The following is a 15,483-nucleotide window of genomic DNA, read 5'->3' as shown; positions in this document are numbered from 1 at the left end:
TTCCTTGCCAATTTCTTCGACGACGACACCGAGGTATCTATCGGATCGTTGCTCGATGAGAAGCAGAAAGACGGAGGGTTAGTCGACACCTTCGTCAAAAGGTTCCGGAACAAGGCGATGAATTGCCGGGACCCGATCACCGAGGAGTTTATACTCCAGACCTGCCACAACAACCTCACACTGGACGTGTTGGAAGCAATGGGGACGGCACCGTCCAAGACATGGAAGGATCTGAAGGTCCGAGGAGAGCAAGCCGAGTGATTCCTCAGAAGAAAGAAGGCGGAGAGAGGCCAACAGGCGAATAATGCTCCGCAACAGAATTTCGTCCCACGGGGGAAAGGTAAGGCACATGCTAATGCAGTTGATGCTAATCAAACTTTCCAATTGCAACCTCAGCAATAGCCGCAGCAACAAGCATCACAACAACCTCGGGGACAATGGCAACAACGGCCTCAGAAGCAGAAATCCTCGGAGCCGAGGTTTCCTAAAGTGTACTCCTTCAAGGATGACGAAGTTCCCGGCATCTTCAAATACCTGTTGGAGAACAACAAGATCCAGTTGCCGGCGATCGTGGATCAAGAAGGGGCCAGCAAAGTAATGGATCCAAAGTACTGCGCGTACCACAGAGCGATGTAGGCGTCATAACCCCGAAGCCGTCCAAGAATGTTGGAGCAAACGCGGTTTCAATCAGCTTTGGATCGGTGCCCACAACATGGTTCAAACCGGAGCGCATCACCAAAGTAGGGATGAAGACAGTGAACGATGACACACATGGACAGCACCAAAAAGGACTTGTGCCACACACAGCCCCAAACGGTGAAATCCTATGGGTTCATCCTGATCTCATTAAAGACGAACAGTGGGCGACTTCCTCGAGAAGAAAGGGCAAAGGCAAGTCCTGCAATGCTACTTCCGCAATCTTCGAGGAGGATGGCAATGAAGCTCCTACTTTCCCGCTCTCCGAAGAAGAACAAGAAGTCTTCGCCACTAGAAGCGGAAATGAGTATCACTACAATTATCCACCGCCTAGTGAGCAGGGGGTGAATAAACGGGGACCAGCCAAAACTCTCACGGAGATGGGGGTGATTACAAGTCCTACACCGGGCGAAGAGGCTCGACGACAGTCGGTGAATAAACCGAAAGAGAAGAATCCCCAGGAGGTGCAGAATCCGAAGCAGTCTCGTTTCAGTCGCCCGATTGGAAGAGACAAACCGGAAAGCTCGAAGACTCCGCAAGTCTTCGACATTATGGCGCAATTAGCCAACATTCCTGCACGGATAACGCTGTATGAGTTGCTGCGATTATCCAAAGAAACCAGGGAGGCCCTACAAGAAGCTTTGGCCAATGCAGAGGTATTTCTGACTCAAGTCAAGCCGGTGCATGAACAGCCAGAACCGCTGAGTCAACAGTGCAACATAGCGACTAAGAACCTTCCCTGCATTACTTTCACCAAAGAAGATATGCAGACGAAGAATTCGAACCACGATCGGCCGTTATATTTCGTCGGATACATTGGCTCCAGCCAAGTCAACCGAATCCAAGTGGATCCGGGTTCTGCTGTGAGTATTATGCCGCTTCGATTGATGCATTTCCTCGGCATCCCAGTAAGCAAGTTGGCGTCCACAGGCACTGTTATTTACGGGTTCAATACCAGCGGGTCAAGACCTTTAGGTAAAATCCGGATAAAGTGTCAAATGGGTGATTTGAAGACGGAAGTCACATGTTATGTGATTGATGCCGAGACTTCGTATAACTTACTATTGGGTCGACCTTGGATCCATAGTAACGTTATAATCCCCTCAACTCTCCATCAGTGTTTGAAATATGTCGACACTGATAATAAGGTTAGGACGGTGGTCGCGGATAAGCAACCATTCAAAGGGTATGAGAATTATTTCACTGATTCTCTCCTTTATGGTAACGAACAGCGATTGGAGCTGCGTTGGGCAGCGATGGAGCTGCGTTCGAGCTGTGCTTGGCAGCGATTGGAGCTGCGTTCGATCTGTGCTTCAGCGGTTGATAAGCTGCGTTGGGCAGCGGTTGATAAGCTGCGTTGGGCAGCGATGGAGCTGCGTTGGGCAGCGATGGAGCTGCGTTCGAGCTGTGCTTGGCAACGATTGGAGCTGCGTTCGAGCTGTTGATTAGATTTCTCTGTCTTTATATATGGATGACACCAAAGACCAGTAAAGAAGGTCTTATTCAGGCCATTTGTGACAATTGAGGCATCTCAATAACGCTTTATCAACTGCAGGTCATGATCTTCACTGAGTGTGTCGAATATCATTACACTGCTCATCAGCACCTCTAATGGTTGCTAACATGATATCAGTCATGTTGTTGTCGCAGCCATCAAGATCAATCATCTCACATAAGAAGCTGCATTCGTGTTTATAACTGTTGAAGCGGCGTAGGTGATCAAATTGGTGTTGTGTCTTGATGATGATACGCGGGGAGGACTTCCACGTCTTGGTTTGAAGAGATCGTCGATTTGTAATCCTTTCTGTCAGAGTATTGCTAAAGACTGTCATTTTGTAATCTTTGCTTTAACTCTTTGACATGTAAAAATCTTCGAATTGTAGCCTTCTGGAAGTCGTCAGATTGTAACTTCCATCATCAGTGTTTGATGGCGACTCAGCTATCCATTGTGATTTTTAGACAGCCTACAAAACTATAAAATTAACTTGTGATGGTGAGAACTAACAGGTTCATGTGAAAGTTAATAGACAATAGGAATAGTCAATTGGTTCATGTGAAAGTTAACACATAGCTATGATAGTTAACAGACGACAAGAAAAGTTAACAGGTTTAGGTGAAAGTTAACAGATAGCTGTGATAGTTAACAGACGACAGGAAAAGTTAATGGATCCAAGTGAAAGTTAACAGATAGTTATGATAGTTAATAGACGACATGAGTAGTTATTATGTAATTATTAAAGTTAACATTTGAAATGGGTCTGTGGTATGAAACCTGAAATCACAATACTTACATCACAAACTCCAATTTTAATAATAAGTTAATGATTACTTATATTTCAGTTAGAACTTTCTGCATTTTTAAAGCTATAATATCTCCACAACATTTTCTTTGTACAGGACCTGTTATTATCACATTTCAAGAAACCACATCTCTCTTTGACATTTTAGCAAACACTCTATAGGCACTGATAAATTTTTAGCCAAAGTAATTTCATTTTAACCTGCAAACCAACTCATCCATCTCACAAGCATTTTGACAAACAACACATATGTCCCAATATCCTCATTATCCTTATCCTCCCCCTCCTCCTCCTCCATTGCCCACTAGGTATAAGCCTTAACCTTAACCATCTCCTTTACTTCCCATCACCATGGACCTCACTAGCTCGATGAGCTCGAACTCTCCTTCGTTCTCTCCTACTCCTTCTCTATGCTCCTCTCCATCCATCTCGCCTTCTTATCTAAGCCTTCTCCACACTCGCCTAAGATGACGAGGTTGGAGGGTATGCTCGGTGGTGACGGAGGAGGAGCCGGGTGAGGAAGATTTCGGGGTCGAAGTGTAAGAAGAGTAAGAGGGAGGAGAAAGGTAGGGTTATAGGAGAGGAGAAGGAGATGAGCAGCGGAGAAGAGCGGAAATGATCAGTTATGATATTTTGGGATGAGTTTCCATGAGAAGAGGACAATTTTGGAAGAGGAGCACAAATACATCAAATACATAGGTTTTTGGGGCTGAACCACATTTTGTTAGGTCTTTTGGGGTTAAACAACTTGGGGGAAAGGCCATGGGGCTGGGCCACATGAGCATTGTTTTTTTGGAGTCTTGACACAATTTTTCCAAATTTTAAAGTATATTATTCATAAAGTAACATTTAAATCTTGTAAGACATGTGAGAAAGTCAAATTTAAAGGTACAAGTTAAGAAAATTTTAAAGTATATTGTTCATAAAGTAAAATCTTAAATCATGCAAGACATATGAGAATGTCAGAAAAACAATCAAGTAACATCCAGATCCAAATAAGATATTCCATTGGTATACATTGCAATATGTTTGGTTTACATAGTATATTGGATTCGGATCATGTCCAATGTCAAAAAAGTAGTGGATAGACGACAACCTAATCATAATGATTGATTATCTAGTGAGTGATTATGATATTTTATGAAAAATGTCTTAAGGATCCAAAATATGGGACCATTGGAGGGGGCACGTGAGATGTCCCCCTCCTATTGCATAATGACATGACATGTAGCAACGCTCTTTTTTTATTTGAGTGCAATACACGGGGTTTGATGAATGTTAGATTTAGAATGTATCACAATCACCCCCTAAAAAATAAACATCTAAGGTTAAAAGTGTGCAGAGCCTCCCGTCTCCCCGGGTCCAACTATTCACACTCCCAAACAGTAATTTTGGGGTATGTGAGGACTAAATTGCCCTTCTCCCAAATCAAAACAAGCCAAGTCCATTCCAGAAATACCCTCAACATCAAAAGAACATTTTCGACAATCTAACTCCCAAAATTACTGTTTGGAAATGGATATAACAAACATGCGTCTCCCCATACCAGACTTTGCCCAAATACCAAGACAGGTAAACGCGTCCCCCTATTCCTAATTCTTCCTCTTATTATTATCCCTTTCATATAAATAAATGAACGAATAAATACCTCAAACATTTATATTTTGCAAATTTGGAAACCCAAATAATCTCCGATCCCCCTTTTTCAACCGAAGAGAGGAGGAACGCATGTCGATGGTTTCAGGGATCCAAGGCCACCTTCTCGAGGTCACAAGTAAGGCCAAAGATAAATCTCTCACAAAAATTTCATCTTGTTGTTTTCTTGATGTTGATATTAATATTCGAGGCTCTTTTTTTTTCCTGGTTAGTTGTTGGGTGCAGCAAGCTGAAGGATACAGAGTGGATATCGAGGCAGGATCCGTACGTCTGCATCGAGTACGCCACCACCAAATTCCGCACCCGCACCTGCACCGGTGAGTGAGAGCAAACCGGAATTTTGTTGGTTTGATTTTTTTTTAAATGATTACGGTTGGAAATCGAGCATAAAAAATAAAAAAAAAATTTCGAAATCAGATGGAGGAAAGCACCCATTGTTTCAGGAGAAGGTCAACGTACCTCTAATTGAAGGGCTCCGTGAGATCGTCGTCACCGTTTGGAACAGCAACAGCATCACCTTCGATGATTTCATCGGCAGCGGCAGGTAAAAATGCGCTTGTTTTTCTGTTGAACCGCTTGGCTTTGTGATGGGAGCTTTCAAAGTCACCAATTTCTACAGCATTGTAGTTGATACCCACCGTTGAAGAATCCTTCCTTTCGAAGATTCTTTGGTTCCTCTATTTCCAAATCAATCGACGTCGACGTATAGCCGAAATAGCGGCGCGAATATAGAGGGTAGGCGAGAGTTAGGGCAGTGTTTTCCCATAACCACATTTCTCTAGCAGAGCAGTAGTGCGATAGGAGAGGATTTGGTGCTGACCGAGGAAGGAGATTGCCTGCAAGTTATCAACCTCTCTTGCCTGCTTCATTGAAAGTGTGTGGGGTTGGAGGAGATTCAAGAGTTCTTGGAGGCGAAGGAAGAGGTGCGGAGGGATCCATCTTCTGATCGGAGGCGTACACGACCAAAAGAAAAAGAAATGTCTATAGCAAACTTTACCAAATCGGAAAAAGGTTGTTGCAAGACAATCAACACCCCACCCAATGGTCGAGTCAAAATCTCGTGGGTGTGCCGCTAGTGTTGCCTTAAGAACACCTCGTCAGAACGGAGAAACATAACTATTAATGAGAGTGGCTAGATCATGTATGCGTCCCCTTCTATAGTGGTTGTGAGGCACAATTATAACCCAAGGTGGGTTAGATGCTAAGGATAACTGCCACCGCCATTTAGCATGGAGACATGTATTGGATTGTCTGAGGTTAAGCAACCATCTCACCAACTTCATCAATCCCACATAGGTTGTAGACCAAAGGTTGTGAAAATTGGCCCAAAGCTGGCTCACATATAGACTAATTTTGAGATTGGATAAAGACCTAGCATTAGCGAGCTAGGATAAGAGCCTCATCAGCATATGTAGACTGAGCATGTCACTGTGACATGGAAAATTGCTGACTCTTTGTATAAAGCCCTTGCTACCTGCCCTTTGAGGGGATTCTAATAAGCGTATTAGCTGCAAGAATGAAAAGATATGGGGGATAACGGATCTCCTAGACCGTAGCCCTATTTAGGCAATGAATATATGGACCCGAATAATCGTAAGAACCGACCAAGTACTGGAATAGAGACATGGAGACATCCAATCCAATGAGAGCGGAAACCTCTAGCAACAAGAAACTTGAATAAATCTCAACTCATGGAATCAAAAGCCTTCTCGAAGTCAAGCTTGAGGAGAAAAGCGTTAAAATTGAGCCAACGTGAAGCAAAGACGGTCTGATAAGCACATGCAACACCATCAAAAATAATCATGTCTTTATAAAAGCTGAGTGAGCCACAAAATAGATCCACATTGTTCTAGTTACATCTAAATTTCAGCATACATTTTTGGTACATGGTATGATTGAACTCTATTTGTTGTACAAGCAAAAAAAAGCTTTAAAATAGAGAAGTTGCCCTTGTGCTCAATTGTAAAACCAGAAGTTAAAACTATGTGATGTTTGTAACTTCTCTTGCTATTCTGACTAATTCCTAACCAGAAACACCTTAATTTATTGGCAAAGTTTAGCTACAAAAGGTTCTATCTCAGGGCTACGATGACTTGCCCTGGCCTCTGCAGTATAAGTCTAGAAGGTCAAATTCAGCACCTCAAAACCCCACTGAACTCAAAAACTATTTTGTTTGCAATCTTATCAAATGTCATAATTGCACCCTCTCCATCTAAAATATTTCCTATCCTTTGATTTGGAAGGTCACTCCTTTTTCATTTAAACTTTAAAAGAGATTCCTAATATGAAATTCACACTGGAAATAAATCTAGTTACAGAGCAATACAGTAAGACGATAGTGTCTGTAATTGTCTTCCACCAAAAAAAGAAAGAGAAAAAAGAAAGTAGGAGAATTCACTTGTAAAACCCTTATGACTGATAGATTGGAGAGGGTACTAAATTGGACGAACCTTTATAAAATGTTCAGACGTTTTCAACACGAGCGGTGTTGGATGGATTCAAGCAGACCTCAACTACAATAAATCATAAAAATGAGAAAAAAAATCAACAAATTGGAGGTAAATATGCTACTTTTGAATTTTTATTCTTCCCCTTTTCATTTTACCTGAGACGAGAACCTTATCTTCTGCTGTCGAGGCGACGCTCTGGAGGGTAAACCCCATTATAGTGGAACTAAATGGTAAACCATAGAAGTGATGGTTTTTTAAACTTCCCTCGGGTTTTGCGGACATTAGACACTAGGGCAGAGAGAGTGATCAATTTGGGCCTTCAAGACAACAATGACAACCATTATTTGGGCTTTTGGCCCTAAGGTTGTATTTGAGCTTTTCATGTAATGAGCATGCCTGAATGAGTGCATAATATTTTTATTATTTATGTCCACAACAATGTACTAATTTTGTTTGTTGTTTGACCATTAACTTAGGCTATGTTAGAATTGACTACTATAGGTATTTATCCTTTAAAATATACGAGTGGGATGTTCGGTTTAATATTTTGAGGGGTATTAGGTTAGACTCACAGTTAACGATAGCGTATAGCGTTGCATAGCCGTGAGACACTGCTAAGACTACTTAGGGCTATTATGGCAAAATAGCGGTAAAAGTGCAAAGTCAAATAGCGGTCTAATTTAGATATGTATAAATATTCAAAAAAATAGGTAAAATTAAAGAAAAATCTAGTGAAAGTGCATATTTGATTATTTAAAAAGATCCTAAGTATAAAATAGACATGTAATCATCACATAATATCGAAGATAACTGGAGGACGGGTCGAAGAGTTGTCTTCGAGAAGATGAGTTGAGCGGTTAGAGGACCGCAGTAGGAGGAGATCACAGTGAGAGGAGGTGTTGTGGAAGTGAGAGAGTGCTGAGGGAGGTGTTGGATGCTGTGGGAGACGGCGGGAAGATGACAGAAGTTCCGGGAGGCTGTAGGCGTCAAAAATTACCTATAGATTATTGCACACAGCTCGAGATGAAAAGAAGACGATAAACATTATCATCTGAGTCAAAGAGGATCACCCGATACGAGGAATACACAAAAATGCAAAACAACGGGGAAGCGTGTAATTTTTGAGGTCAAAAGTGTCTAGAAAACTACAAAATTGCTCAGTTTCCGAGACAGGGAATGTGTCTCGGAAACTATGAGACAACCCATAGTTTCCGAGACACGGAAACTGTCTCGGAAACTATGGGAGAGTTTCACACTTTCGTTGACGGTTTTCTTAGGTTTTGTGCGGTCCACGTGGCTTCATAACTGCTTGGGATCGTATGTGAACGTGGGAGGACCGTTACAAACGAAAAGCACGCTCATAACTACAGAAATAATGACACTTAAACATGGGAAGTCAGTTACAAAACGGACTGGCTAAACTCCTAAGACACAGAACGTGTCTCGGAAATGGGGGATATCAGTTAGGTTTTGTTTTGACTTTCTACCTTCAGTAACTGCTTCTAGGGACTATAAATGCTTCCCTATCACCCATATCACTAGATGCAAGCAGATTCTAGGTAGAGACTTGAACTTTTTGGCGAATTTTGAGCAAGAGAGAGAGTCTTGCATCGTTTTCAAGGAATCTTCAAAGTCTTCAAAATCTTCAAAGGGCTTCGTGAGATCGTCGTCACTGTTTGGAACATCAATGACATTACCTTTGATGATTTCATCGGCGGCGGTAGGTAATACGCTTGTTTTCTTTTGAAAATTTTAGTATCCTATTTTCAATAATGTAGATGCGCACATTTTTTATTAATTAAATTAAAAAAATAGTAGAAATACATGTATACATTTCTTGCACTATATGAGAATGGTTAGCGCATGCACTAGTTCTTGACTTTGTAATGGGAGCTTCAAAGTCATCAATTTCTTCAGCATTGTAGATGATATCCACCGTCGAATAATTCTTCCTTTGAAGATTCTTTGATACCTCTATCTCCAAATCGACGACGTATAACCGAAATAGTGGTGCAAATCAATCATCATGAAGATGTGACTGTATGCTGGGTAACATAGAATTGTCCTAATATAGAGATGTTGCTACTGAACACCAAGCTTTGAGAGGAGTCGATGCTGACCAAGGAGGTAGATTGCTAAGGTGAGATAAAAGGAGTGAACTAAAAAGTTTCATTACTTGTGAGTTACCAAACTATCTTATCTGCTCCATTGAAAGTGTGTGGAATTGGAGGAGGTTCAAGAGCTCTTGAAGGCGAAGGAATAGATGTGGAGGAATCCATCTTCTGAATGGAGCCGTTCATGTGAAACAATGTATATGCAGGTGCGAGATCAGCGACAACAATGCTTCACCAAATCAGCGATCGATCTAGGCAGGAAGCTCAAAAATAAAGTGTAGCTTTCGATGGTTTTTAAGCAAAAGTTGCAATTGTACTAAGTTCAAACCTTTGTAAATTATCCAAAAAATAAATGTAATGATTCGTCCTCTTAATACAATTCGACTTGTAATATTTAGACTAGCAAATATACTCGGCAACAGAATCACCTGCTCACTAATCAAACATAATACATTAAATCGCAACTGATATGCAAATACAGATGTTGACTCAGATACTCTATGATGAGCAGACACATGGACAAGATCTATAGACTGTCTAGACTTGTAACCATACACGAGTTCTGCTGGGCTGACACCTGTAGACCTATTAACAACATTATTATAAGCAAATTCAGCAGTAGGCAGATGTTGATCCTAATCCCTAAAATTTTCGCCAACTAGCGATCTCAATAGGTTACCTAAGCTCCTGTTGACTACCTCAGTTTGACCATCGGTTTGGGGATAAAAAGCTGTTGAGAATTAAAACTTAGTTCCCATTTTGTGCCAAAGGGTTTTTCAGAAATAACTAGTAAATTTAACATTCCTATCGGACATAATTATTTTTGGTAGTCCGTGCAGTTTAACAACTCCGTTAAAGTACAGTTTAGCCACATGAGAAGCGTCAGAAGTTTTGGAGCACGGTATGAAGTGGGCCATTTTGGAGAATCGGTCCACAACAACAAGGACAGAATCGTATTTTCTAATTTTCTTCGGGAGTTCTAACACGAAGTCCATACTGACATCTTGTCAGGGACAATTTGGGACAGTGAGAGGAGTGTACAGGCTAGTGTTCTGCTTACGTTGCTTAGCTAGTTGGCAGGTGTGACATCGACCCACTAGCCTAACAACGTCACGTTTAATACTTGGCCAATAGAAACGATATTCAATTACTTCGGCAGTCTTGTTATTCCTAAAATGTCCTACAAGACCTCCAGCGTGTACTTTCCAAATCAAGAATTCTCTCAGAGAGGTGTCGGGAATACACAACTTGTGAAAATAGAAAAGATATCCATCCTTCAGGAGAAAGCCATCAATTTCATGGGTCACTCCATCATTCAGCAAAGTATAAACTTCGCTAAAATCAGGGCATGATTCATATTGTTCTTTGACTTTTTCAAAGCCAACTACTTCCGCACTCATGATTGAGAGAAGGTGCATGCGACGACTGAGTGCGTCGGCGGCTTTATTCTCTACTCCCGTTTTATGTTTAATCGTGTAGGTGTAGTCCTGAAGGAACCCAACCCAACGATCATATCTAGCATTCAACTTCTTTTGGGAGTGAATATATCGAAGGACCTCGTGATCAGAATATATAACAAATTCTTTCGGTAGTAGGTAATGGCGTCAGTAGCGAAGAGATTGTATTACCGCATAGAATTTTTTATCATAGGTGGAATAACGTTGTGTTGTATCATTCAGTTTCTCACTAAAGTAAGCAACGAGATGTCCTTCTTGAGATAGAACTCCACCTATACCAATACCAGAGGCATCACACGCAACCTCAAAGACCTTAGAAAAATCGGGTGGGCGCATAACATGTACCTGCGACATTCTTTGCTTGATCTCTATAAATGCCTTGATAGCAGTTTTTGACCACTCGAACTCATCTTTCTTCAAGCTATCAGTAATAGGGGCCATGATAGTGCTGAAGCCCTTGATAAACCAACGATAAAATGTAGCGAGTCCGTGAAAGCTTCGAACATCTCTGATGTTCTTGGGTTCGGGCCATTCTTCGATAGCTCTAACTTTCACAGGATTAGCGGATACTCCTTCAGAAGAGACCATAAATTCTAGAAAAATGACTTGGTGTCTCAGAAAAGTACATTTCTTAGGATTAACATCTATGTTACCCGGGTACTTCATTATTGAAGCCGTACCCGCACCGGACACGTACCCGACACTTTCTCGTACCCAAACTTCATGGACACTTGAATATATGCATGCATTTATTACAACATTTACTTAATTATACGATATATGTGTTAATTTAAAACACTTGTCAAAGATTTCCTAGACGTAGAACTTAACACTTCACAGCCGTCTTTTGAAACTAATGGGATACGGGTCGGGTTTGTTTCGGTCCATACCCAAGTTTAAAACTATATAGTTAATGTGTCGTTTAGATGTATAGTAAAAAAATGAGTAGTTTACAATTCACGATAATCAATATGATAAAATAAACTCAAAAATGTGATCGAAATTTTAATTCTAATGACACATGAAGCAGAAAAAAATTATCTCATGTACATTATTAATTCAATATATATATGTAGTTGTGTCCCCGTACCCAACATTTTATAGTTTTGTTGTGTTCCCTACTCGCACCCGCACCCGTACCAGTACCCGTGCCCGTTTCCATGCAACGTAGATTGGCATAGAGTTGCTCTTTTCTTAACACAGCACAGACTTGGCGCAGATGGTCTACGTGTTGCTCACGAGAGTTATTGTAGATAAGGATATCGTCAAAATAGACCACCAAAAATTTTCCCGTGAAGGGGCGAAGTACTTGAGTCATCACTCTTATAAAAGTGCTCAAAGCGTTAGTCAAGCCAAAGGGCATGACCATCCATTCATACAATCCATCTTTCATCTTGAAAGCGGTTTTTCGTTCGTCATCGGGACGGATACGAATCTGATAGTAGTCACTCTTAAGATCAATCTTAGAAAAGATGGTAGCTCCAGACATTAAATCAACCATGTCATCCAACAGGGGAATGGGGAAACAGTACTTCACTGTGATCTTGTTGATTGCACGGCTATCCACACACATACGTCATGTTTCATCTTTCTTGGGCGTTAGTAATGCAGAGACTGCACAAGGGCTCATGCTTTCTTTCACAAAGCCTTTCTTCAACAACTCATCAACTTGCCTCTTCAACTTTGCATGCTCATTGGGGTTCATCCGATAGTGGGGCAAATTGGGAAGGATTGTTCTCGGGACTAAATCAATTGCGTGTTGGATATCACGCATCAGGGGTAACTGGTCCGTGAGGTCCTTAGAGAAGACGTCAGAAAATTCTTCCAACACAGGAGCGACTTCTTGGGGAACCACGTCACAAATATCCTTCGGAGTTTCTCTAACGGCGAGGGCGAAAATGGGAGTTCCATTGGCTATCTCACGATCGATCTCTTTGGCTCCAATCAGGTTAACGCCTTTGCAAGACTTGTCTAGAGTAGACTACTTATCACTACCTTTCGGTTGAACTGGAAGGATCTTGACCTTCTTTCCGTCATGCTCGAACAATAGCATGTTGGATCGCCCGAAGATATGAACGTCGTTATCAAATAGCCAGGGTCTCCCAAGAATAACTTGACCCCCATCCGTCTTCAGAACATTGTACCAAACATTGTCCTTGTAAATGGCAAATTGAAGAGGGACTAAACATCTCTCTTGGACATGAAGTGCGGTGTCATTAATCCATGACATCTTGTATGGATTGGGATGGGGTACGGCCTTAAGGCTAAACTTGGCGATCACAGCTGAGGAGATCGCATTAATACAGCTTCCACTGTTCATGATCACTTTGCAATTCTTATCTCTAATCTTTGTGAACGTGTGAAAGATAGAGGTACATCTCCAATCATCAACAGCTTTGGGTTGGGAGATGGCACATCTAACAACAGATACGTTAGGGATTTCGATTTGCCTAAGACAACCTAGGACAATATCATCAATATCATCCTCAAAATCATCAGTATCATTGTCAACTTGATGGACAAACTCGTCGCTATCAAGTTCAGGTTCATATTCGTATTGGCCATTGATGATAGCAACCTTGTGACGGGTTGAACATTTCGCAGAAACATGTCTGTACCCTTGACATTTATAGCATTTGACGTGAGAGCCAATCTTGGAGAAATCTCTCTCCGGCTCCTTGCCCTTGGGGTCGACTGTAGGCTGGGAAGAACTAGGGTTAGCTCGACTCGGATGTTGACTAAAGGTAGTGGTACGGGAAGACCGGGAGGAATGAGTTCTAAAATCCTGACTCCTATGAGATGATGAGATTTGGCTTCATCTAAATCTTAAACTAATGCGTAAGTTCTCTCAAGGGTGTCTCCTCCTCTAGCAAAGAGTGCGGTTTGGAGGTCGCTTCTCAATCCAGCTCTAAACTTTGATAAGACCTTCATCGGTGACTCTTACTCAATGGTACTGTATCGAGTAAACAATTCGTCGAATTGTGCAACGTATTCTTTTGCAGATTTGGTTCCTTGAGTGAGACGATGCCACTTGTCGAGCAACCGATGATAAAGCGGTGGCGAGAGGTATTTCCGTTTTAGTTCGTCGGCCATTTCTCGCCAAGTTGTAATCGGTAACTCACCTCTAATATGCCTCAGCGTTTCGAGGTTAGTCCAATATTGGCAGGCGAGTCCGGTGAGTTTCTAATATGCCTCAGCGTTTCGAGGTTAGTCCAATATTGGCAGGCGAGTCCGGTGAGTTTCATCGATGCGAACTTGACCTTTCGGGGTTCCGTCAGGACGTACCATTCGAAGTAGCGATCCATGCTCTTCAGCTAGTCCAAAAAAGTTTGTGGGTCGAGCTTGCCGTCAAAGGTTGGTGCGCTGACCTTAATGCTCCTCAGGTATTGCGCATCCGGATCAGGCGCAGGTTGATGTGGGGGTCGATGGGCGAAGTATCCATAACCTTGACCTGGCAGCGGTGGGGCGATGTATTCATGACCTTGACCTTGCGACGGCGGGGTGATGTTTTCATAACCTTGACCTTGCAGCTGCGGGGTTGCAACACGCGCTTCCTCGATCCTAGCGAGCCTTTCGTTCGTATCATTTATGGTTTCGCAGGTAGCTCTGCTCTCTTGGGCTATGGTATCAAATCGTGTTGTTAGTTCAGTGAATTTCTTAAGGAGTTCAGACTCTACACTGTCTGACATTCTGGACTCACTAGTTGACTCACCCGACTCTCCCAATCGATAGAGTAGACCTGTGCGAGTGGGTATGCACTAACAACTAAGTGAGATGAATGTGTGTACTAACATCTAAATGAGATGGCTGGATTTTTTTATCAAATAAAGACAACTAAAAAGAAGAAATTTCCTAACCTAGAACCATATTCTGATACCAAAAATGATGTGAAACAATGTATATGCAGGTGCGAGATCAGCGACAACAATGCTTCACCAAATCAGTGATCGATCTAGGCAGGAAGCTCAAGAATAAAGTGTAGCTTTCGATGGTTTTTAAGCAAAAGTTGCAATTGTACTAAGTTCAAACCTTTGTAAATTATCTAGAAAATAAATGTAATGATTTGTCCTCTTAATACAGTTCGACTTGTAATATTTAGACTAGCAAATATACTTGGCAACAGAATCACTTGCTCACTAATCAAATGGAATACAACACAATTGCAACTGATATTTAAATTGATAATAACTCGCACGCAATAGTAGTTCCAAAAATACTGGGTCGTCGGTCTGAACAGGCTCGACGTGAGGGACGACGTCGAACTGGATGACGACGGGGCGACTAGTCTACGCGACAGCGGCGAACTGACTAAATGATGACGCAGTGACGAACAAGATGTAGATCTGACGAAGTAGTGGAGGACGGCGATGAGCACAGTGGCTTCGAACTGAACGACGACGCGACCATGTCAGGAGATGACTGTGGAGCTGCTTGGGCAGATGTGAGCAAAGATCTGGGAGCCAACTTGTGGCAGAGGAAATCTAGAATCTCCGCGAGCGGGTCGATGGTTGAGGTGGAGCTGGTGATTAACGGCGACAGCATCTAGAATCTCCGCGAGCGGGTCGATGGTTGAGGTGGAGCTGGTGATTAACGGCGACAGCTCGTTGTCGAGAGGAGCAGCGAGGAGGTACTGTTGGAACGAGGGTGATGGCTGGGCGGTGCGAGGCTGCAGGGTGTTGACGAATAGGGAAGGGAAAGGCGCTGATGGAGGTGGGGTAGAACAGGAGAAGGATGTCTTTGGTGGTCGGAGGCGGATGAGGGAGTTGTTGCGTTGCTTTGGAGAAGGAGGTAGGCGGAGGCTTGGGAGGTG

At 42.4% G+C, this 15,483-nt stretch overlaps 1 protein-coding gene across 1 annotated transcript in view; it reads left to right on the top strand.

Annotated features, from left to right (window-relative positions):
• Nucleotides 4,650–15,483, top strand: part of LOC109835765 (extensin) — a 13,902-nt gene continuing 3,068 nt past the window's right edge. The window contains exons 1-3 of the mRNA XM_020403780.1: nt 4,650–4,770; nt 4,865–4,969; nt 5,070–5,196. Coding sequence (XP_020259369.1) covers nt 4,725–4,770; nt 4,865–4,969; nt 5,070–5,196 — 278 coding nt within the window. The 5' untranslated portion in view covers nt 4,650–4,724. The remainder of the gene's footprint in view (nt 4,771–4,864; nt 4,970–5,069; nt 5,197–15,483) is intronic.

Source organism: Asparagus officinalis, chromosome 3 (assembly GCF_001876935.1).
Source record: "Asparagus officinalis chromosome 3, Aspof.V1, whole genome shotgun sequence".
Classification (NCBI taxonomy): domain Eukaryota; kingdom Viridiplantae; phylum Streptophyta; class Magnoliopsida; order Asparagales; family Asparagaceae; genus Asparagus; species Asparagus officinalis.
The sequence above is the reverse complement of the archived record's forward strand: the minus strand, read 5'-3'. Positions and strand labels throughout refer to the sequence as shown.